Raw genomic sequence first — 23,914 nt, 5'->3', positions numbered from 1 at the left:
ACTTTTGTCTCTTGTAACTAGTGGGATTATAGAAAAGTACTACCACACCCCACTTTATTCCCTGATATTGGAGAATTGGGACCTGGGAAATGCTAGCCAAGCACTCTGCCACTAACCTGTATACTTCTACATGCTATCTAGAATTTTATTTTGAAAATATGAAAAAAATTATGAATTTATAATTATAAAATGAATAGTTTAATTTTGAACAGGAAAACTGAAAATCTTGAATAACAAATTTATAATGTGAATTGAACTTAGACATGGCCTAGTCTCCATCCTTCACTACTTAACATCTGATTTTACATTTTGCTTTTTTGTTTTGTTTTGTTTTTTTCCCTGTGTAGCTTTGGGGCTGTCCTGGAACTCATTCTGTAGACCAGGCTGGCTATGAACTCACAGAGGTCTGCCTGCCTCTGCCTCCTGAGTACTGGGATCAAAGGCGTGCACTACCACTGCCCAGCAGCTTTTTGTTTTGTTTTGTTTTTGGTTTTTTCTTTAAGACAGGATCTTTAGTTCTGACTGGTCTAGAACTTGCTATGTCAAACTGCCTCTGCTTACCCAGTACTAGGATTGAAGTTGTGCACCACCACACCTGCCCAGTGACATCTGGTTTTTAACCTTTGACAAGTGAGAGAAGGACATTTTAACAATTCTGACATGACTGTGTCTGTGTCCTTATATTATGTGGGTTCCCCAGTTTGCATATTCATGATAATATGAGGCCAAGATTGTTCAGAATTATACCACTCGTTGCCAAGAAGATCTGGTGGTGGAGTGGAGTAATACATCACACCCCCACACAGCATTTCATATGTGTGCTCAGCTTTAGAGCACAAATTGTACTTCTGTCTTGTTTCTTCCTGACCCAAACTATGTAGTTCAGCCATATGTTAAGCTTCATCTTAGCTAGGGCTATGAGCCAAGTGATTCTTTTTGGTTTACTTTAAAAAGATCTCTTGGGGAAAAAGATCTTTTTGAGATGCTGACATGATATACAAATTTTTTTACCTAGAAATTTGAAGAGGATTTTCTAATTTGAAAGCTTAATCAATTTCCTTTTGATTTTAGTATTTTTTCCTTTATATAGCTCAAGTTGGCCTAGAACTCTTAACAATCCTCCTGCCTCCTGCTTTAGCTTTTAGGCACAAGCCACCACATCTGGTGTTGATTTTAGGATTCGTTCTAAATGTGTAAAGGCTTCTTAAAAATCTTAACTACTTTTTTGACTTGGGCATGGTGTTATGTATCTATGTCCCAGCACTTACGAGGAAGCATGTGAGTTCAAGGCCAGTCTGAGGCACATAGTAGAACTACTCTGTCTCAGAAAGCCTTAGGTCCCTCATTCCCTACACCAAGAGTGAGTGAGCAAGAGAAGTTATCAAGTCTTAATAATTTCCTCAAAATAATTCAGTTGTCCTTGGCACCTTTCAGGACATACTGGTGATGTGAGATGATTTATATACTTTTTTTTTTTTTTAAGAATTTATTTATTTATTGTGTATACAACATTCTGCTTCCATATATATCTGCACACCAGAAGAGGGCACCAGATCTCATAACAGATGGTTGGTTGTGAGCCACCATATGGTTGCTGGGAATTGAACTCAGGACCTCTGGAAGAACAATCAGTGTTCTTAACCTCTGAGCCATCTCTCCAGCCCACTTTTTTTGTTTTTTTGAGACAGGGTTTCACTGTATAGCTCTGGCTGTCCTGGAGCTCACTCTGTAGACCAGGCTGGCCCTGAGCTCACAGAGATCTTCCCACCTCTGTCTCCAGAGTGCTGGGATTAAAGATGTGTGCCACCACCACCCAGAAAAATTATCTAATTTTTACTGAGTCAAAAGTGAAGGCTTTCTTTTTTACATATTCATTTGTTTACTTTGAAAATGCATGTGTGGAAGTCAGGATGACTTTTGGGAGTTGGTTAGTTGGTTCTTTCCTTTTACCATATTACTTCATCAGAAGGTTGAATTCAGGTAGTCAGGATTGGTGACACAAACCTATGAACCATCTCACTAAGCCAAAAAAGTGATTCTTTTAGTACTGCATGCATAGTTCAGTGGGGTGGTGCTTATGTAGATGATACTAGGCCCACAAATTTCAGTCTCTAAAATACCCCCCTTAAAAAAACAAAAACTCAGGACTGGAGAGATGGCTCAGAGGTTAAGAGTACTGACTGCTCTTCCAGAGGTTCTGAGTTCAATTCCTAGCATCCACACGGTGCTCACAACCATCTGTAATGAGATCTTCTGGCCTGGAGACATACATGCATACCGAATACTAATATATATATGTATATATATATATATATGTATATATAAACAAATATATGTATATATAAATATATAATAAATATGTTTATATATTTAATATATAATAAATATAATAATATATAATTGTATATTATATATAATAAATATATATAATAATATAAACAAACATATATAATAAATATATATAATAAATAAACATATATTAAATATATATAATAAATAAATCTTTTTTTAAAAACTCCCAAAATATGATTTTCTAAAAAGGCTGATTATACTATATTCTGCTCTAACTGTAAAATATTGAAAATTTCTGATTGTGCTTCTAATACAGCTATTTGTTTGTGTTTGAGTTGGAGGGGTCTGCTGTACAGCCCAAATTATCTTTAAACTCATGATCCTAGTCTCTGAAACCTCTGAAGTGCTGTGATTAAAGAAATCTGTCCTCATACCAGGCTAAAGAGAAATACCTTTAATTTTTGTGGTATTGACAGTTGAACTCAATTCTGCTGTTTTCAAAGTAATAACAATCTTTGGTTGTTTCTCTTGGAATTTTGCTTGAGGACAGAGACATTTTTGAAATAAGGAAAGTTAATAAATGGTAATCAAGATGTTCTTTGTTGAGTTGATTTTGAAAATAAATGAATAAGCCAGTTTGGTGACACAGGCTTATAATACTAATACTTGGGAGGTGGTGTCAGGAAGATTAGAAGTTCAAGACAATCCTTGGCTACATAGTGCATTCAAAGGGGGCTGGAGAGGTGGCTCAGCGGTTAAGAGCATTGTCTGCTCTTCCAGAGGTCCTGAGTTCAATTCCCGGCATCCACATGGTGGCTCACAACCATCTGTAATAGAATCTGATGATGCCCTGTTCTGCACACATAGTGCATTCAAAGCTAAACTGGGCATATTAGATTTTGTCTCAAAAAAAAAACAAAAAACAAAAACAAATGAGTATTATGTTGTCTAGAAACTAATGACTTTCCTAGCCCTGGGGTGTATGATTGTTTTCCTGTTACATAAAATTGCAATAAGATAGACATTATAGTTGTCTATTTTACTACATTTTAACCATGTTTATATAGTTGGCTGGCATTAAGTATATTTGTATTTTTGTCAAACCTTCAATGCCGTTTATTTCCAGAACTTTTCAACTTCCCTTACTTCAGTATTAAACAATGTCCCTGGCAACCACTAGTCTACTTTTCATCTTTAAATTTGACTGCTCTAAGAACCAAATATAATTGGAATCATACAATACTTGATTTACTTATTTCGCTTAGAATAATGTCTTTAAGGTTTGATTTTGTAGCCATGTCAGCAGTTTCATCCTAAAAACATATTTTATTGTGTGTGTGTGTGTGTGTGTGTGTGTGTGTGTGTGTGTGTGTGTGTGTGTATGTGTATGTGTATGTGTATGTATGTATTCCACATCTTATTTACCTCTTAGTAGACAATGTTGCTTCAGTCTTTTTGCTGTTGTGAATGACTTAAATGTTTTAGAAGTAATTTTAAGGTAGGTAACAATGCCTAGTGAAGCATTTGCCTAGCATGTGTGAGGCCCTAGGTTCAGGGCATCAACACAAGAAGTTTGGGGTTTTTTTTTTGTTTTGTTTTGTTTTGTTTTTTTTGTTTTTTGAAGCAGGTTCATGTATCCAGGCTAGCTTCAAAATTGTTATGTAACCTAGGTGGTCCTTGAACTTATAGCAGTCCTCATAGCCCTCTCCCGCTGCCACAGTTGCAGGTGTGCACCAAAACACCCAGATCCTTAAAAGAAACTTAGAAGATTTTTGTGTTCTTGTTGTTAATACTGTTTATTAAGAGTGTATAGATGGTGAGTTGGACCATGACTCAGGCTGAACAGTGCTTGCCATGCAGGCATGAGAACTTGAGTTTGGATCCCCAACACCCATGTAAAAAGTAGGGCATGGTGATGTGCAGTCCTGACACGGGTAAGGAGGAAATAGTAGGATCTCTAGGGCCTGCGGGCCAGCACAGCTAGCACACTTGTTGAACCCTCAGATCAGTGAAAGACCCTATCAGGAAAAATTAGGTCAAGAGAGATAGAAGATGCCTGCCTCAACTCTGGCCTCCACATGCATGTGCACACATACAAAAAGAGCTTTAGCTTTTATTTCTTTTTTTAAATTTGTTTTTGTTTTTTTCCCAGACAGGGTTTCACTTGTGTAGCCCTGGCTGTCTTGGAACTATTTCAGTAGACCAGGTTGGCCTCGAACACACAGAGATCTGTCTGCCTCTGCCTCTCAAGTGCTGGGATTAAAGGCATGCACCACCACCCAGAACAGTTTTTCTTTTTTGGCAGTGCTGTGGATTGAACCCAGAGCCTCAGTCATGCTCATCAGATTCTATTATATTCCTAGTGCCACTAACTGGCTTCTATATGTGTCACTTTAAGATGGGTAGACATATAAAATGTGTGGTCATATAGTATGTAACAAGTTGTGTGGTCATATAACTTAACATGAGTGACCATATAACTTTTATTTCATATGTTATTAGTACCTTCCTCTTCTGATACATATTTCATAAGTAGCATTATGTAGGAAATTTATTTGAATCTGTCATTGAATTTGTTTACTTTAAATTTTTATGTGTAAGTTATATGACTTGATCTGTTGAGGGGGCTCCTGGCAGTGGGACCAGGACTTATCCCGGCTACATTAACTGGCTTTTGGAGCCCACTCCCTAAGGTTGGATACTTTCCTCAACTTTGGTACAGAGGTGAGGGTCTTGGTCCTGCATCAACTTGGTATACAAGACTTAGTTGACTTCCCAAAGAAGGCCTTATCCCTCTGAGGAGTTGGGGGAAAGAACTGGAGTTAATATGTAAAATAAAAAATATTAATTAAAATTATGTATATAGCCAGGCGGTGGTGGCATACACCTTTAGTCCCAGCACTCAGGAGGCAGAGGCAGGCGGATCTTTGTGAGTTCGAGACCAGCCTGGTCTACAAGAGCTAGTTCCAGGACAGCCTCCAAAGCCACAGAGAAACCCTGTCTCAAAAAACAAAACAAAACAAAAATATGTATATAAACAACCTTATTGGATGTACCAGTTATTGCATGCATACTTGGAGGTATTTTTTTTGAGAAGGATTTTGTTTAAGACAGACTAGCCTTGAACTCATGAGCTCAAAAAAATCCTACCTCTGCCTACTTAAAACTAAAGGCATCCACCATTATACCCTGTGAGGGAAGGTTTTTGGTTTTGTTTTTTTTAATATTTCTTTATACTTTATGTCCTTGAGAATACTTGACTTGAGAGAATTATAATATAGGACTCTGCACATTTAAATTATGAAATCAGTCATGAGACCTAATTAAGGTAATGTTTATATGTACTTTTTTTTCTTCAAATAGGTTTGCAACATTGTACAAGTCACCAAGCCAGAAGGAGTCCACAATACCATTTCAGATCACAGTCAGTATTATTTAATCAGAATGGGATTTTGGTGTTGGTAGAGGTCATGTACAAATGGTTTCTGTTAATCTTGTAAACAGCAAGCATATTTGAGGACTGTAGTCACAGTTGAACTGAAATTTATCCTTGAGAACAGAGGAAATATTTGTATATGTTCCACGCCATCTGTAAAAATCTCCTATAAAAATAGATTTTTTTTTAAAAAAAGAATTTATTTATTATGTATACAACATTCTGCTTCCATGTATATCTGCACACTAGAAGAGGGCACCAGATCTCATAACAGATGGTTGTGAGCCACCATGTGGTTGCTGGGAATTGAACTCAGGACCTCTGGAAGAGCAGTCAGTGCTCTTAACCTCTGAGCCATCTCTCCAGCCCTAAAAATAGATTTTTATGTTCAAAGTTTTCAGAAAGGGAAAGTTACAACTGGACATGATGGTACATGCCTGAATTTAGGAGACACAGATGACTAGTTCAAGGTCAGCTTAGTGAGCATGAGGTCCTGTCTCAGAAATATAAGCAACAATAACAACAACAAAGGAAAATATGAATATTAGTAATTTTGGTTGGAGATAGTTGTAACACTTGAAATGTTAATTTTCTGAGCATTTACATTATTAGACTCCATGCCCAAGTTGGTCTTGAACTCACTACAAGGCTAAGCATGACCTCCATTGTTTAATATTTTTTAAATTTTATTATTTTATATATTTGTATCTGCGTACTATTTGTGTGCTTGGTGCCCAAGGAGGGTGAGCCTCCACGCCTCCACAGGGGTTCTGGTACTCAAACTTGGGTCTTTCTCAAGAACAAGTGCCCTTAACCACTGAGCCAACTCTTGTCAGCTCTTGTTTTTATTTTTTTTTTTAAACAAAGCCTGGCTATCCTGGAACTCATTCTGTAGACCAGGCTGGCCTGAACTCACAGAGATCTGTCTGCTTCTGCCTCTCAAGTGCTGGGATTAAAAGTGCGCACCACCACTGCCTGGCCCATCTTACTTTTATAAGGATAAAAAGAAAATTGGAAAACAATTCTGGAAATGAATTCTCCGCTTAGTTTTCACACTACCCATACTTTAACTTACTCATACTAACCTGCACTTCATTGTTTTGTCTTTTTGAGAATAGCTTTGTTACATAGTTCAGGAAGGCCTTGAACTTTTGACTGCCTGAGGGCTGCTATTTATTACAGATGCATTCTACATGCCAGGCAGAATATTTTGTGAAAATGATTTATAAAGCATCCAAGTACCAGGACAAACTTCTCCCAGCAGGTGCCATAAGGCTTATCAGGATTCTTTTTACAGAACTTTCTTGTTAATTTGGGCCAAAGGGTGTTGGGCCTCACCACTAAACTACAAGTCTTAGAGAACATCCTTATGTAGTGTTATTTAAAAACTATTTGGAAAATGCATCTTTATTTTAAATGGTCTGTACGTGTATTTGTGTATTTCTTCATTTTGCAGCCACAGGGATTTAGAGATGCTGCTGTCACTGCTTCTTCATCACAGACAGAAGGTTCTTCAAATCTCCGGAAACGGTCACGAGAACCAGAGGAAGGATGCTGATCCAAAACTAATGTCAGTGCATATAGTTAGACTCGTGATGTGATACTCCTTGTAGTACACACAAGTAGTTTGTACTCTTTTAAAGTTTAAACACATACTATGGCATGAATGAATCAGAATTACATGATGTGAATGGGAAAATATTTACAGAATCTTCTCTGAAAAAAGCTCCTCCTTCCTTTTTGTCTGCCTGTGCATGCCATGGTGTACATGTAGTAAGAGGACAACTTTTTGGGGAGTTGATTTTCTACTTGTTTTCATTTTAATTTATCTTTATGTGTATGGGTGTTTTCCCTGTATGTATGTGTGTGTGCTGGTGCCTACAAAAGCCAGAATAGACTGGTGGATCCCCTGGAATTAGGGTTACAAATGGTATTGAGCCACCATGAAGGTGCTGGGAACTAAACCCAGTCCTCTGCATTAGCACACACCTTTATTCCCAGCACTCGGGAGCAGGCGGATCTCTTAAGTTTGAGGCCAGACTGGTCTACAGAGTGAGTGCCAGGATAGGCTCCAAAGCTACATAGAGAAACCCTGTCTCAAAAAACCAAAAAAGAAAAAAAAATTCCTTTTATTTCATGTCATCAATATGATTACCCTTTCTGGTAATTGATGTACATACATGAATATTGATAATGTGACTCTTAGGTATTCATCAAAGGTTAATGTGGCTAAAAGTTTGCCTCCCAGGGAGGTATTATTGGAAGATAGTGGAAACTAAGAAGTGGGGTCTGATGGGAAATATTTAGATCATTGAGAGTATACTTCAAAGAGGATTGTGGGACCCCAAGTCTCTTTTTTTCTTGCTTCCTGGTCCTGAGGTGAGCAGTTTAGTTCTGTCAGGTGTGCATCTGGTATTGCCATCTGGCAAACCCACCAGAGGCCTGGAAGCAATGAGTTTGTGTGGTGATAGGCTACAACCTCTAAAACTGAGCCAAAATAAACCTTTTATCTCAGCTATTATAGTGATGAAAAGCTAACACAAATATATTTATATGCACACAGAAAGTATTTCCAACATTTATGAGTGCTTTGACTGCTTATATATCTGTGTACCATGTTGTGTGCCTGGTACCTACAAAGCTCAGGAGAGTGTTGGATCTCCTGAAACTGGTATTGCCAGCAGTTCTGAGATTCCATTGAGGTGGTGGGAACTAAACTTAGGTCCTCTGCAAGAGCACATGCTCTTACCTGCTGCAACATCTAGTGCCCCAGTGTTGCTTGTTTTTAACTGGTGTATTCATTGTACAGAGTAATTGATTTCATGAAGACTTTTATTTTTTGTTTTTTGAGACAGGGTTTCTCTGTAACAACTGCTCTGGCTGTCCTGGAACTCACTTTTGTAGACCATGCTGGCCTTGAATTCACAGAGATCCCCCTGTCTCTGCCTCCCAAGTGCTGAGATAAAAGGTGTGCACCACCATGCTTCATGAAGACATTTTATTATAGGTATATCATGTATTCATTTCCAGTGTTTTTAATGTCATTTCCATCTTTTACTATGTTGTAGACACAACTAGTACAACATAAGCTGGTAATATAGTTTCCTGTAAAAACTCATTTTGGGAAGAATGGATACCAGAAATTTATATTGTCCATTGCTGTACTTGGAAAATCAATTTGATTCCAAATAAGTATAGGTGTTTATTATGATAAAGTATAAAGTTAAAGGCTCACATAACCTAATTCAGCACCTGGTTTTGTTTATTTTTAGGATACAGGCTTAACATTTTAAATATAGTTATTACGTGTCTATATTGCTAGAGAAAAACTTAGAGATCATTCCATCAGGCTGAGGAGATACTTCATTCAGTAAAATGCTTGCCATTCAAACATGAGGATATGAGTTCCATTCTTGGAACCCACATGTAAGAAACCAGAGACAGGCAGATCATGGGTTCATGAGCTAGCCATCCCAGCTGAATCTGGCTACAAACCAGTTAGGCCATCTTGAAAGGGTAGGGTGTACGGTCCCTGGGGAATGACCCTTTGAGATGTGATCAGGCACACACACGCACACACACACACACACACACACACACACACACACACACACACACACACACACACACACACACACGAAAACCATTCTACCAATATCTTTCTTATGTAATGCATGTGTGTTTGTTTATACATTTGTGTATGTTGGTAAATGGGGTTGTATGTGATCCACAGTTCACATGGGGTTGGTGGTCAGAGGACAACCTTTGTTGTTGGTCTTTGCTTTCTACTCTGAGACAGCATCTCTTTGTATTAACTAGACCAGCTGTTCTGCAAACTCCCAGGTGCTCTCCTGTCTATGCCACAGGAGTGCCAGGATTACAGGTGCATGCTCTTGACCACTGGCCATCTTCCAGCCCCACTGTTTGATTTTTGTCAATAATATTCTTAGTCAAGTTTTTTCAATTGGTAGTAAAATTATAGTATAACTGGTAGAATGATCCTAGGACTAAAGTTAGAAGACACACATTCTTACTCTGCCTGAAGTCATATCAATTTGGACATACTTATTTTTCATATTTTTTCAATGCCTTTTCTTATAGGCAAGATTTGTTTATAAATGGTGGTTTGACTTTCTAGCCTCTTTTTATAGAGGCATTATGAGACAGACAGTCACTGAAAATGATTAACTGAAAATATTGGGGAAAGTGACATTTAGTTTCAATATCGAGAGGTGTGGTAACTGCGTTCCTGTAAACCCAGCACTCAGGAGGCTGAAGCATGAGTATTGCTGCTAGTTCCAGCCTAGCCTAAGATGTACTGCAAGACCCTGTGTCAAAAATAAATAAATAAGGGCCAGGCATTGGTGGTACACTTGGGAGGCAGAGGCAGGTGGATCTCTGTAAGTTTGAGGCCATCCTGGTCTGCAGAGCGAGTGCCAGACTAGGCTACAAAGCTACACAGAGAAACCCTGTCTTGAAAAACCTAAATAAATAAATAAAACAATAAATACCAATAATATTCAGATTACATTGAATTTCAGTTTTGAGACAAAAGCTGAAGCGTTCTATTGCTTTAAAAAAACATTGAGTTACAGGAGAGAAGCTGACTGTTCAAAATATGTATTTTTAGTTAACATCAGTGCCTAAATTTACTGTTACTGTTAAAATTTACAGAACATTTTGCTCCCTTAGAACTGATTTTGGCATAAAATATGTTGACAAGATTTCATGTATTTTTGACCACACTATATTTCTTTGCTTGTTTTCAGTTTCAATTCACCTTTGACATAGGCTTTTTGATATTTCAACTGTCTATTTGACTTCCATTATGTGTAGTGAGATGTGAGTTTTTAAGCATTCTATTACTTTAAATATAGTTTTTATGTGTAATTTATGAAGATATAAAAATTATACACATTCAAAAGGGATGGAGGGAGAATTCAAGAAGATTATATCCTACCTACTTTCAGAAATAAGAATTTGCAAGATAAGGGACAAAGTGATATAAAGAGAATTTATGTCAAGAAGCCATATAAAGTGAGGCTCAAAGACTATAATTACAAAACTAAGTGGTTCAATGATACCGCTAGTTCTTAGAAAGAAAAACATGTTAAAATGAAAATAAAATAAAAATGAAGACAAAAATAAATAAAATGGCTTAATAAACCCCCTCCCCTCCAGCCAGATGGTGGTGACATGGCCTTTAATTAGGCAGATCTCTTGAGTTTGAGGCCAGCCTGATCTACAGAGTGAGCTCCAGGAGAGCTGGGAGTGTTACACATAGAGACTCTGTTTCAAAATTCAAAAAACATGCCCCCCCCCATATTTTATGACTTTCAGGCACTTTCTTTGGTGTAGCATTTACATTTGAAAAGCAGTAGATTTAAAGAAAAATAAATGAACTTTTTTTCTTTTAAATATTTATTTATTATGTATACAACATTCTGCTTCCACTAGAAGAGGGCACCAGATTTCATAATGGATGGTTGTGAGCCACCATGTGGTTGCTGGGAATTGAACTCAGGACCTATGGAAGAGCAGTCAGTGCTCTTAACCTCTGAGCCATCTCTCCAGCCCCTGAAATTAGTCACGTGGTTCTTTTGAGGCAGGGTCTCACTATGTAGCCCTGGCTGGCCTTGAACTCACAGTTCTGCCTGCTTCTGCCTCCCAAGTGCTGGGACTAAAGGAATTTGTCACTATGCCCCATCACTTTGGAATTAATAGTTCTCACTGTGATACATGTTATTATTGTGGGCTCTATGTATTGGTTTCTTGTAGATTTGTTAGCACTCGATGATATCCTATGAGATTAAATTCAGAACACATTTCTGAGTTCCCAAGTTCAAATTTCTGAACTTTATTATAAACTCATGAAGATAAATGTTGCAGTACTTTAAATTATTTAGCTCTTCTTTTAACAGAAGGTGGGGTACAGTAGGTCCTCTTGAGTCTAAAAGAGGTCTAATTACTGATTTGACCAATGTTTACTCCTAAGACTAGCTAATACAAAACTCTGCTCCATCCCCTTGTTGAGACACTCACTTCTTTGTTTTTATTTATTTTACTGTAGGTTGAACCTAAGACCTGCCACTCAGGGTCCTACCACTGAGTTATATCCTCACCCTTAAAAAAAAACAAAACAAAAAACCAAAAACTTCCTCAGCTACATCACCTAGGTTAGCCTTGAACTAGTGATTCGATTATTTCAGGCCTCCTGAATAGCTAAGCTTATAGGCTGTGTGGCCAGGCTTGGCTAGAACTTTTACAGTCCTAAGTCATTGTGTAAGAAGTTGTCTATACGAGGATGTTGGATCCACCTGGTCCTCCGGAAAAGCAGCTAGTGCTCTTAATTTCTGAGCCATCTCTCCAGCCCCCTAAAGTCAGTTATTATTTCTAATATAATTACATATTAAGAGATAGGTGTAGTGACACAGCTGAAACCCCAGGACTTGGAACCGTAGAGATGGCTTAGAGGTTAAGAGCACTTGTTGCCCTTGCAAAGGACCTGGGTTCAGTTCTCAGTACACACGTGACAGTTCACAACCTTCTGTAACTTAAGTTTCAGGATATCCAACTCCCTCTTCTGGGCTCAACAGGAATCAGGTACATTTACACTGCACACACATACATGAAGGCAAATACAGAATAAAAGTAATTTTTTTCTCTTTGTTTTTTCGAGACAGGGTTTCTCTGTATTGTTTTGGAGCCTGTCCTGGAACTTGCTCTGTAGACCAGATCCGCCTCTGCCTCTGCCTCCCAAATGCTGGGATTAAATGTGTGCACCACCAATGACGGCAAATCCTTTTTAAAAATTAAATTCTAGCATTTGGGAGGTAAAAGTGGGAGAATCAGGAATTAAGGGATAGCCTTGAGTACATAGGACATTGAAGGCATCCTATGCTACATGTGACCCATCTTACCTCCTGCAACTACTCATTTTCTACTGGAGTGTTTTCAATGTAAATGAAAAAGCATAATGTAAATAACTTACCTTGGACATGTAACCCTGTTGTACCTTCATGTATTCAGTTCACAAAGTGGACTGTAGCTTTGGAGGACCTACAAATAAAAACCACCTAGCCAAGCTCAGTCAACATCAGAGTTGTGGAAGAGCAAAATGATTTCAGTTCTAGACACTAAAGTTTTAGCACAGCTTGTTTTAAAGAAGTAGAAAACTGGAATAGTTTCCTGTGAACCTTTCTGGGTAGACTGCTAGATCTTTCCAAATTGTGTCTTTCTGTGCCTTTTTTTTTTTTTTTTTTTGTAAACAATTTTGAGTCTTTTTATTTTGTGTTTTTTAATTTGTTTCTCTTTATTCCCATTGATACTGTTCTTTTCTGTACTTATTATTTTCTATTGCTAACTATTCCCAAGCCTTCAATCTCTCTTAGTCCATACAGCACCTACCTGAAGGAATAAATAATCACATTTTCCTAAAAGTGGACATATAGCACCTCATCAAGATATAAACCAGGCATGGAGGCAGGAGGATCAGAAGCTCAAGTTTATTCTCTGCTACATAGCAGTGGAGGTCAGGCTGTTCTATATGAAATCTGTCTTAATTTTTTTTTTTTTTCTTTTGAGACAGGGTCTTACTTGACAGACCAGGATGAGCTTGGGAACTCACAGAGAAGGCCTGCCTCTGTCTCCCAGTACCACAGAGCCCACACCTGGTAGATTTTCTTAAAGCCCAGTGCTTACCATGTTTCTTTGCATTGCTTTTTTTTTTTTTTTTGGTCAGTACTTAGAAGAAATAATTACTGTGGGGAGGGGAAGCTTTGGTTAGTATGTAAAAACAAACAAAAAAAATTGAAGAAAATAAAAACCTTTAAAAAAGAAACCAATATAAATCACTTTAGATGATGTTAATTTTAACAAGCTGTTTTTTACAAATGAAATACATTTCAAGACAAACAAACAAACAAAAGAAATAATTACAAGTTTATTTCCTTAGATCTAATCTTGAGCTTTCCCTGCAGGTTTTATACCTAAAGAGTTGAAATTATTGGTATACTTTCAGTGATATAAGAATTCAGTATTTTATGTGGTAATTTGAAGATATTTGAAAAATAATTTGTTTTTTAAAGCTGTGTGTGGGTGTTTTGCCTGCATGTCTCTGTACCACATCTGTACCTGTGCCATTGGGTCCTGTAGGACTGGAGTTAGAGAAGATTGTGAGCCAACATGTGGATGCTGGGAATTGAACAACCAATGCTCTTAACCACTAAGCTATCTCTCCAGCCAATGGGTGTTTTGTTTTGTTTTGAAACAGGGTATTGTGTGTACCTCAAGTTAGCCTGGAATTTTCCTGCCTCTGCCCCTAAGTGCCGGATTACAGGCAAGTGCCACCATGCTAGGATTTGGAAATAATTTTATGTTTGAAAGACTTGTGCTTATTTTGCATATGTACTTTGATTGCTGCCTTTGCAAATATCTGCAGTGTGGTGCATTGTTATTTAAGTATGTAGTAAAGGTTCAAATCTTAACTCTTAGTTTAATTACTGAAAACCATGTGTGCTATCTTGGTGCCAGATATGTCATTTATAGATTACTCTTTCACAAGGCAGCAAACAACTTCATATGCCCAAGTTATTTCCTTTCTGGAAAAGATGATTGTGTCAGCATGGTCACCATGTGTGGTAATTGATAACGTCTGTGCCACATGGCTTGTTTCTACTCTTGTCCGACACAGCCATTCTACCACCTATGACTGCCATATGCTACAGCACTCTAGGTTAATGGAGTCACTTCATCGTCCCTTCTAGGCACAAATGTTACTGTGGCTCAGTTCCACCAACTAAGAAGAGAGTACTTAGCAATATTTAAGTATAGAAAACAAAGTCTTTTAGCAATATCTAAGTATAGAAAACGCCTTGGTTAGGAATTTCTGGATTTAGTTGCCTGTTCGATTTTCATTGAAAAAGCTGCTGCTGTTCAGTTTTCTGTTTGCTTTGTTCTAGTTTTAATGAATTCTGCAGTGATGGGCATTTGCCAACCTAACTAGGACATGTTCAGTATCATGAATTTTTACATGTATTCATTCTAACTGAATATTTAAAAGTAATTAAAAACTAGTTGATAATAAAGGTAAAATTTTATTACCAAGAAGTACTTTCTGATTTGTATAATGAAAATTAGAAAATATCGATACAGATTTTTTAGTAGTTCACTTTAGAAGAGTCACTCATTATAGAAAGAACATTCTATATGACAACATTTATAGTATCAAATCACCATCACCCTCTACTTCTGTAAGGATGTCCTAGTCCATATTTTGGTGGCTAGATAAAAAGAAAGTTGATTATGTATAGATAAAACTTTTTTAAAACGGCTAGAAACTGTTTGGGGTACTTATTTGCCTTTAAAACTAGTAAAATTTAGTTTGTATGGCTTGTTACTACTTGGAGTGAATTTTAATTTTGATAGCTTTGGCCTATTCCTGCAAATGACTATATAGCCTAAAAGAGGAAAGGAATTAAAAATTATTATAGCAATGATGTTTGCTCTTTTTTTTTTTTTTTTGCATCAACTGGGGATGAGTTTTTAAAATACAGCTATTGATTGAAGCTCCTGTTTGAAAAAAATTAATAATTTATTTTTATTTTATGTGCCCTGGTGTTTTGCCTGCATATATGTCTGTGTGAGGATGCTGAATCTCCTGGAACTAGAGTTACAGACAGTTGTGAGCTGCCATGTGAGTGCTGGGAATTGAACCCAGATCCTCTGGAAGAGCAGCCAATGCTCTTATCTGCTGAGCTGTCTCTCCAGTTTTGAAGTAATTTCTATTGTACTCTGTTGTCAGATATTCTGTGGTATGTGATTTGATGACACTTTTTTTTTTTTTTTAGATTAAAAAGTTGTAATTGGCCAGGCTTAGTGGAGCACCCCTTGGAGAGGCAGAGGCAGGTGGATCTCTGTGAGTTTGAGGCCAATTTGGTCTACATAGTGAGTTCCAGGACAGCCAGAATTACATAGTGAGACCCTGCCTGTCTCAAGACACCTCCCCCTAAAAAGTTTTAATTAAATTAATTTAAAAAGATTTAAAGATTTTTGAATTATGTATGTGGGGGCCGAGAGGGCCATTGGTGAAGAGCAAGCGCCACTCTTTCAGCAGGCGCCACTCTTTCAGTGTGTGTGCGTGCTCGTACAGATGCTTATGGAGGTCAGGAGAAGGCATCTACTTCCCTGGTTGATGTTACAGGTACTTGTGAGCCTCTTGACAGGGGGCAGGAACTCAAATTCAAGTCTTCTACAAGAGGCAGCAATTGCTCTTAACTGCTGAGCCTTTTACATATTACCCTTCAGTTAGGTTTTTAAACTTTATTATATAAAAATTTGCAAATTTAAAAAACAAATCTTCAATGGGCAGTGGTGGCTCATACCTTTAATCCCAGCACTTGGGAAACAGATGTAGGTAGGTCTCTTGAGTTTGAGGCCAGCCTGATCTATAGCTGGAGTTCTAGGTCAGCCAGGGCTACACAGAGTAACCCCATCTCTGAAACCAAAATCCAAAACAACAAAACCCTTCATACACTAAAATTAACCAGACCCTTAACCTATCAACTCAATGGACTTCTCTGTACAGTTAGAGTAACCATTCAGAATGGAAACTGTGGGGCTTAACATTGGATTTTATATTTTGGGTTTTTAAGGCAGGGTTTCTCTTGTGTAGCCCTAGCTACCCTGGGATTCACTCTGTAGACAGGCTGGCCTAAAACTTGGAGATACAGCTGCCTTTGCTTCCTAAGTGCTGGGATTAAAGGTGTGTGCCACTACTGCCTGCTCTGTAGAGTGCATTTTTATGTACTTATCTACCACTAAAATCAAAAAGTCTTGACAGAATTAAAACTAGAAAAACAGCTTTATATTCTCTTTCATAGCTCATGTTCACTTTGTGAATTCATTTTTAAAGGAATTTTATTTGTTTACCTGTTTGTTTATTTGTTTATTTACTGACAGGGTCTCTACAGAGCTCTGGCTATCCTGGAACTCGCTCTGTAGTCCAGGCTGGCCTTGAACTCACAGAGATCCTCTTGTCTCTGCTTCCTGAGTGCTGGGATTAAAGACATGGGCCAGTATGCATGGCCTTTTAAAAGATTTTTAAAAGTGTGTGTGTGTGTGTGTGTGTGTGTGTGTGTGTGTGTGTGTGTATGTATGTATGTATGTATGTATGTATGTATGCTACATGTGTGGGTGCCCTCAGAGACTAGCGGAGGACATTAGATCCCCTGTAGCTGGTGTACAGGAGGTTGTGACCAGCCTGAAGTTGGTGCTGGAAACTAAACTCAGGTTCCCTGGAGGAGCAAATACTCTAGTCCACTGGGCCATCTTTCTAGTCTAAAATTCAGTTTTTAAAATAGTAAAAAACAATAAAAAATTTACATGCCTTAATTATTCATATAGCAAACATGACTTCAAATTAATGAGTATCTTTACAGTGATTTTAAGTTTACAAAAGAGTTGGGATAGAGTTAGCATGTATGCTTTCTTCTTCCCCCTCCCCCCATTTCTAACATCCTGTGCCTATTTCTGGTAAACCAACACTGATATGTTAGTATTATTTACTGAAGTCCATATTTATGTCAGTTCCCACTCATGCCTATTATATGGAATTCTGACCTGTATCCGCTATTTCAGAATTATAATCAGTGCCCCCCTTTTGCTATTGGTATTGCATCCTCCCTATTCCTTCTGAACTTGTGATAATCTATTCTTCTAATTTTAAGAAATAATCCACTGTTAACTTTGGTTCAAGTAAACTATTCGAGTAGAACCTTCCAGATCTAAAAATTGCTGTAATTTCAGCTTAAACCACTTTAAGTTCTGTTCCATATAATCCTTTCATAAGTTTTTGTTATTGTATCATTTTAGTTAAATGCAGAAAATTATTTATACATTGATAAAACAACTATAAAACCTTTTCTAATTCTAAAAGATTAGGAATCTGGAAGCTGCCACTATCCTTAGGCTGAAGGAGAATGGAAGATGATGTTTTCAGAGCTCAGAGACTCGGATACCTGTCCAGCCTGAAGTCCAGTGAACAAACAAGGGGAGCAAAGTCACCAAGGAGATAAAACAGGCTCAACACTGAGACAAGGGAGAAGAGAAATGCTCTGGCTGTTTTGCTCTCCTCACTTAAATTTCTTGTCAGTGCCTCCCACTGGGCAAATGACAACTGAAAGACAGCTGTCACTGAAGCCCAGTGAATGCAGCCTAAGCAGGTCAGCTCTGCAGCAGTGTGGAGTGGAACAAGGAAGGAAAGAATGGATATGGTAGCAAAATGGACAGTCAATTCTTTTTAAAAATCAACTTTATTGAGGTTTAATTTATGTACAATATACTTATTTTAAATGTATATTTTAAGCCTTTTACATGCTAGGCAAGTGCTCTATCACTGAGCTACATTCCTATTATCTTTAATGTATACTTTGATAATTTCATAACTCAGATAATCCCCCCGGTTACAATAGATAACATTGTTGTCCTTTTTTTTTTTTAAGACTGTAGCTCTGGCTGTGCTGGAACTCACTATGGAAGACCAGATTGGCTTTGAACTCACAGAGATGTACCTGCCTTTGTCGCCTGAGTGCTGAAATTAAAGACATGCACCACCACACTCAGTGAGAAAACATGCTCAGTGAACTTGAAATATTCAATCTAGCTCCTTCCTGTCTTCTCACATGTGGTTAGTTTAGCCATTTTTCGTTGATCATTTGTTTTTCTTGAGATGTTCTGGCTATGTAGCCTACACTGACCTTAAACTTTTGATCCTCCTGTCTCAGCCTCCTGCATGCTGGCATTATAGACATGTCCCACCATGTACACCACATCTGGTTTAGTCTTGCCTATTTTTTAGAATACCATAGGGCTTAGGTGGTCGTGGTGCATGTCTTTAATCCCAGCACTTGGGAAGCAGAGGCAGGTTCATTTCTGAGTTGAAGGCCAGTCTGGTCCACAGATCTAGTTCCAGGACAGTTAGGGCTACAAAGAGAAACCCTGTCTCAAAAAACAAACAACAACAACAAAACATATGGATAGAATAATATATTCATTTGTGCAACTGAAAATATTTTTATTTTATGTGATCAGTATTTTGCCTGCAGGTATCTATGCGTACCACATGCATGTCTCATACTTGCAGAGGCCAGAAGAGGGTGTTGAATTCCTTGGAACTGGAGTTAATGGGAGGATGTGAGCTGCCATGTAGGTGCTAAGAATCAAACTCATGTCTTCTGCAGGAGTAATACGTGCTCTCAACAACTGAGCCATTTCTCCAGCCCTTTTCTACAACTTTTATTTTTCAGTATGTTTTTATTTTTATTGTATGTGTATGTATTTGCCTTCATATATATATGTACCAAGTACATGCTCAGTGCCCAAAGAGGCCAGAAGAGGCATTGGATCCCTTAAAACTGGAGTTACACAGGCAGTTTTGAGCCTCCATGTAGAATTCCTCTGCAAGAGAAGCAAGTACTCTTAAATGCTGAGCCATCTCTCCAGCACTCTCAATATGTATGGTTTTTGTTGTTTATTTGTCTTAACATATGAAGATTTCACATAGCCCAGGCTGGCCTTTAACTCACTATGTACCAAGGCTTGACCTCAACCCCCTCCACCCATTTTTTTCTGAGATAGTCTCACTATATATCCCTAGCTGTCCTAGAACTTGTTATGCAGTCCAGGCTGGCCTTAAACTCACTGAGATCCAACTGCCTCTGCCTTTCTAGAGCTGGGATTAAAGGTGTGCACCACCACATCTAGCTCAATTCTTAATCTTGTATGCTGAGTGCTGGGATTCTAGGCATGTACCATACTTAGCCTAAGTTCATTTGTTTTTATTGACAAGTAGTATTCTGTTGTGTGAATATACTACAGTTACCCATCTTAGGTGTTCATGGATTTGTATATTGATTCAATGTCTGAGATGCTATAAATAGAGCTGAACATTCACGTACAGGTTCTTATGTATATGCTTGTGTTTATGGCAAGTTATTTCTCTTGGGTAAATAACTGAGAAAATGTTTGAGTTATACAACAAGCTACTAAATTCAACATTTTTACCCGACAAACATTACTGTGAAAATTCATAAAGGGACACTGCATATTTTTGTAAGAAAAGTATCTCCAAAGAACTAGCTTTGCATTTTATATACATTATGCTTTTTCATAATTTGAATTTTTAATGAAAAAATTTATTGTATATTTCAGCAAAAATAAAATCATATTAAGTGCTGGCAACAAAATTTGTTTTTAAATACAGTGGCAGTAAAGTGTAGTCTTATTTTCTAGAGATATATACCTAATGACATAAATACAAAGATGAACATAAAGTACAAACTACCTTAAGAGCCAGGAAGAAATATCAGAAAAACCAATTGAATGTAGGAGGCAATGTGTCAGGACTCACTACATTTTCTATTAAACAAAATAAATAGAATGGACTAGAGAGGTGTGAGGAGAAAGGAAAGCAAAGTGATGTGAAATAACGACTAAAAGACTTGACAATGGCAAAGCCACCTACACAGCTGCTTTGGGATCCTACACTGCTTTTAGCAGCCGCTGACAGCTCCTTTGCTAAAAGAATGCAATAGGATCCATATTGATCTTTGTAAAGGAGTAGCTTTATTAATACAAGCAAAGACGCCTCTCATTTCCAGTAACAGAGGTGTGGGCTTTCTCTTTCATTCTTAGAAGTAATGTTTTACCAACATATATCATTTTCCTTTGATGTGTGGGTTGAGTCATAAATTAATGTCACAAGTGTCATCTAAATGAAGGAGGAAACTACATTATGAAGGAAGAAGATGTAGCTTGACATGCATTGTTACCGTTGACAGCTACGTTCTCCTGAAGTAAATGTCACCATGTTAAAATTGGGGATAGTAATAGTTCATTGGAATGCAAAATTGGACATTTAAGGTTGCTGCAGCCTAAAAGGTTGTCAGTCTTTCCTGGTTATTGTTTATTTGTGATTAGACAAGACCTCACTACATAGCCCTGGCTGATCTGGAACTTGGTAGGTGGTTCAGGTGGGACTTGAACTCAGTGTACACCCAACTCTGCCTCCAGAGTGCTGGGATTAAGAGTTTGTTCCACCACACCTAGCTCTTTTCAAGTTTTTCTGAAATGGCAGTGAACAGGTAGGGTGAAAATGAAATTAGTTTGAAGGCTCTTCGGCATTCCACAGAGAAGTTGCTTTACACAGACTAATTGAGTCTTTCCATTTATCTTCAAAAAATTCCAAGTGCATTATTTACTATACACTTTCTATCATGTATTATTTAATCTTGACCTAGGAGAGAGCATAGAACTCTATTTTACATGATACCATTACTAAGTCCAACCTACTTAATCTTAAAATAACAGTATCAGGTCAGGGATTTAAAAATACAGTATTATAGGAAAACAGTTGGTGAGAACACACCCTCTTTTGCCATTAATAACTGACTGGAAATGATATTTCAGATCCTAAATCCAGCTGAAACCCAGAAACAAATGGGGAGGGTGGAGTGGATAATTTGTGAGTACATGTTTTTCAGAGTAGAGAAAAAAAATCACTATGTGGTGCATTACATACATAGACATGGCAGTATGCAGCAATGATGTTCTCATCCATACAGCTGTATAACAAGTCGTTCTGAGCAACCACCACCATCACCAGGAAGCTTGAAAATAACAGGTTTGTGTATAGTTTGGTAAGAAAATTAGAATAAAGTCAGTTTTAGCCCAAGAAAGAAAAAAGGAGGTGGTGGGGAAGAACAAAATGTAGTTAATAATACAGATTATGTGATAGGATATGATGTGCATTATACAGAAACTAAGGAGGGGAGTTTGGTGTGATGGAAAACTTACAAGTGAAATCTACCATTTCAACCATGGATTTGAGTCCTTGTTGCATTGCTTGCTTCTGACCTTGAGCAAAGTCACTGTTTTTAAGGCTTGTTTCTTTATCTGTAAAACAAAATCATAATGATAATATCCTTTAGGGGTGTGGTAAGGATTATAGACATGAACACGAGTAAACTGCAAAGCCCCATATAATAAGACATTGTGTACACATGAGGCACAAATAAATTTTTTGTAGAGCAGAGTTAGGAAAAAAAGTCTAAAAGCTTCGAGACTTAGATCTGGATACCAATGCCACTGCTGGAAAGTCTGGACTTTAAAGCGAATAAATTATTTTATTTCTCACATCGTGTTTTGAGAAATGGGGATACTTACAATCAGTTGAAAGAACCTAAGCGAAGAAAACTACCCCGTTAGGTGCGTGTGCCCCACCTCTAATTTTTCCATTTGTACCCTTAGTAAAAGTGTTTACTGTGTGCTATCGTATGAACAGATATGCTAAGGCAAACAAGGAAAATGAAGTCAACATACTCCTAGTGGAACCAACGGAGATGCATTAGTTCACTCTTAAACTAGGGTCTTCACTCAATAAGGACCATTCGAAGTTGGTGTGCTGGAGTTCAGTGTCCTTACCACTCCACAGGCTCGACGGCAAGGACCCTGGAATTCTTAATTAGAACCGGTTGCCATGGCGACAGTCTCTAGGCAGCGTGGGCTGAGCTCTCGGTAGGGATTGCGGGTGGGCCGCCGCTGGACCCTGTGCGCGCGCCCGCCACCAACTTTCCCTCCAGACCGGAGAGGGGTGGCGCGCTCCGCCCCCGCCCCCGGGCCGCGCACGTCCGAGCTCGGTGGCGCGCACGCCTGCGGGAGCCCTCTCCAGGCAACCCAGTGCTGATCGCCGGTGCCGGTGCGGCCGTTCCCCCTCCGTCGCGGGAGGCGAGGCTCCGAAGCAGCCCCCTCCTCCTGGGTTCACCCTCCACCCACTTCCCGGTGGACCTCGGGGCATGAGCAACGATGGCGGGCTGTATCCCTGAGGAGAAAACTTACCGTCGCTTCCTGGAGCTGTTCCTGGGCGAGTTCCGCGGACCGTGCGGCGGCGGCGAGCCAGAGCCCGAACCCGAATCTGAGCCCGAGCCTGAAGCCGAGCTGGTCGCGGCTGAGGCGGCCGAGGCTTCGGGGGAGGAACCGGGGGAGGACGCTGCGACAGTAACGGCGGCCGAGGAGGGGGAGCAGGACCAAGACCCCGAGCCTGAAGAGGAGGCGGTGGAGGAGGAGGCGGCGGCCGAGGGCGAGGAGGAGGAGGAAGCGGCGGCCCGGGGCACTCGGCCGTGCCGCCGCCGCCGCAGCCCCAGCTGCCGCCGCTGCCCCGCTCCCGCGGCCGCTGTCGGAGCGCATCACCCGAGAGGAGGTGGAGGGCGAGAGCCTGGACCTGTGCCTGCAGCAGCTCTACAAATAGTTAAGTAGCGGGGCTCGGCCGCGGGTGGGCCGCCGTCTCCGAGTCGCCGGCCTGGGTCCGGGTCCCCGTCCCCCGCGTCCCCGCGGGGCATCCGGGCGGGGTCTCCGCGCCTGCTCCCAGCCCCTCTTCCTCGGCTCTCTCGGCCAGGGCCAGCTTCACAGCCACTTATCACACCCCTCCCCGGCTCTTTCCTGGGAAGGTCTTCCCTCCCGTCGTGGGCTCCCCATTCTTCCCAGCGCCCTCCTTCCTGGGGTTTCCTCCCACCTTCGTCTGTCTGCCCTTTCCCGGGCTGCGTTCCTTGTTGGGCGGCGGGGACGCGCGACTCCTTAATGGACTGTGAGGTGCCTTCCTGCGTAACTGCAACAAAGCTAATACCGTCCCGGTGTTCAAAGGAGCCCAGACCCCTAGATTTTCCGCCAGGTGCTCACGGTTGAAATGAAAAGCTCTTAGATGGCTTTCCTACGCGAAAGCCTAGTACCATACTTTACAGACATTTGACAGCTCATAATTGAGAGAGGTGGGAAGGAATTGGGAAGGGGGTAGTGGGGGGGGGGTAAGTAAAAACCCTACCAAGCAAGCCTTTAGGTGAAAAGACGCGGCCGTAATTCATTAAAGTAGGAAACTCAGCCTGGTTTGATAAAATTGCAATTAAGTGCAGTATTTTTCAGTCCATTAAGTAAGTAGATGGGGTGGGAGGTGGAGGAAAGCAGATGGCTTAGCTACCCAGATGAAAGTCTAAAATAGAAAGGTCAAGGCTTTGCCTTTCATGCGAGTTCTGCTTTTTATGGGCTTGAAATAGAAACGGTTTACAATTGCGTTTCTTTCCAAACGGAATTGTTCCAAAATAATGCCTCTGCAAACACTGGTAAGCCCGAGTCTTTTGC

At 39.5% G+C, this 23,914-nt stretch overlaps 2 protein-coding genes across 2 annotated transcripts in view; both read left to right on the top strand.

Moving 5' to 3' along the window:
- The window catches only part of Rad51c (RAD51 paralog C), a 35,480-nt gene extending 17,729 nt beyond the window's left edge, over positions 1-17,751 (top strand). The window contains 3 exon segments of the mRNA NM_001244076.1: positions 5,656-5,716; positions 7,185-7,298; positions 17,664-17,751. Of these exon segments, the coding sequence (NP_001231005.1) occupies positions 5,656-5,716; positions 7,185-7,286 (163 nt within the window). The 3' untranslated portion in view covers positions 7,287-7,298; positions 17,664-17,751.
- Positions 17,752-22,433: 4,682 nt separating this feature from the next.
- Positions 22,434-23,914, top strand: part of Ppm1e (protein phosphatase, Mg2+/Mn2+ dependent 1E) — a 126,076-nt gene continuing 124,595 nt past the window's right edge. Inside the window, 3 exon segments of the mRNA XM_027426342.2 lie at positions 22,434-22,877; positions 22,880-22,936; positions 22,939-23,029. Of these exon segments, the coding sequence (XP_027282143.1) occupies positions 22,589-22,877; positions 22,880-22,936; positions 22,939-23,029 (437 nt within the window). The 5' untranslated portion in view covers positions 22,434-22,588.

This window comes from Cricetulus griseus, chromosome 7, assembly GCF_003668045.3.
Source record: "Cricetulus griseus strain 17A/GY chromosome 7, alternate assembly CriGri-PICRH-1.0, whole genome shotgun sequence".
Taxonomy (NCBI): domain Eukaryota; kingdom Metazoa; phylum Chordata; class Mammalia; order Rodentia; family Cricetidae; genus Cricetulus; species Cricetulus griseus.
This window is presented reverse-complemented; position numbering and strand designations above follow the sequence as displayed.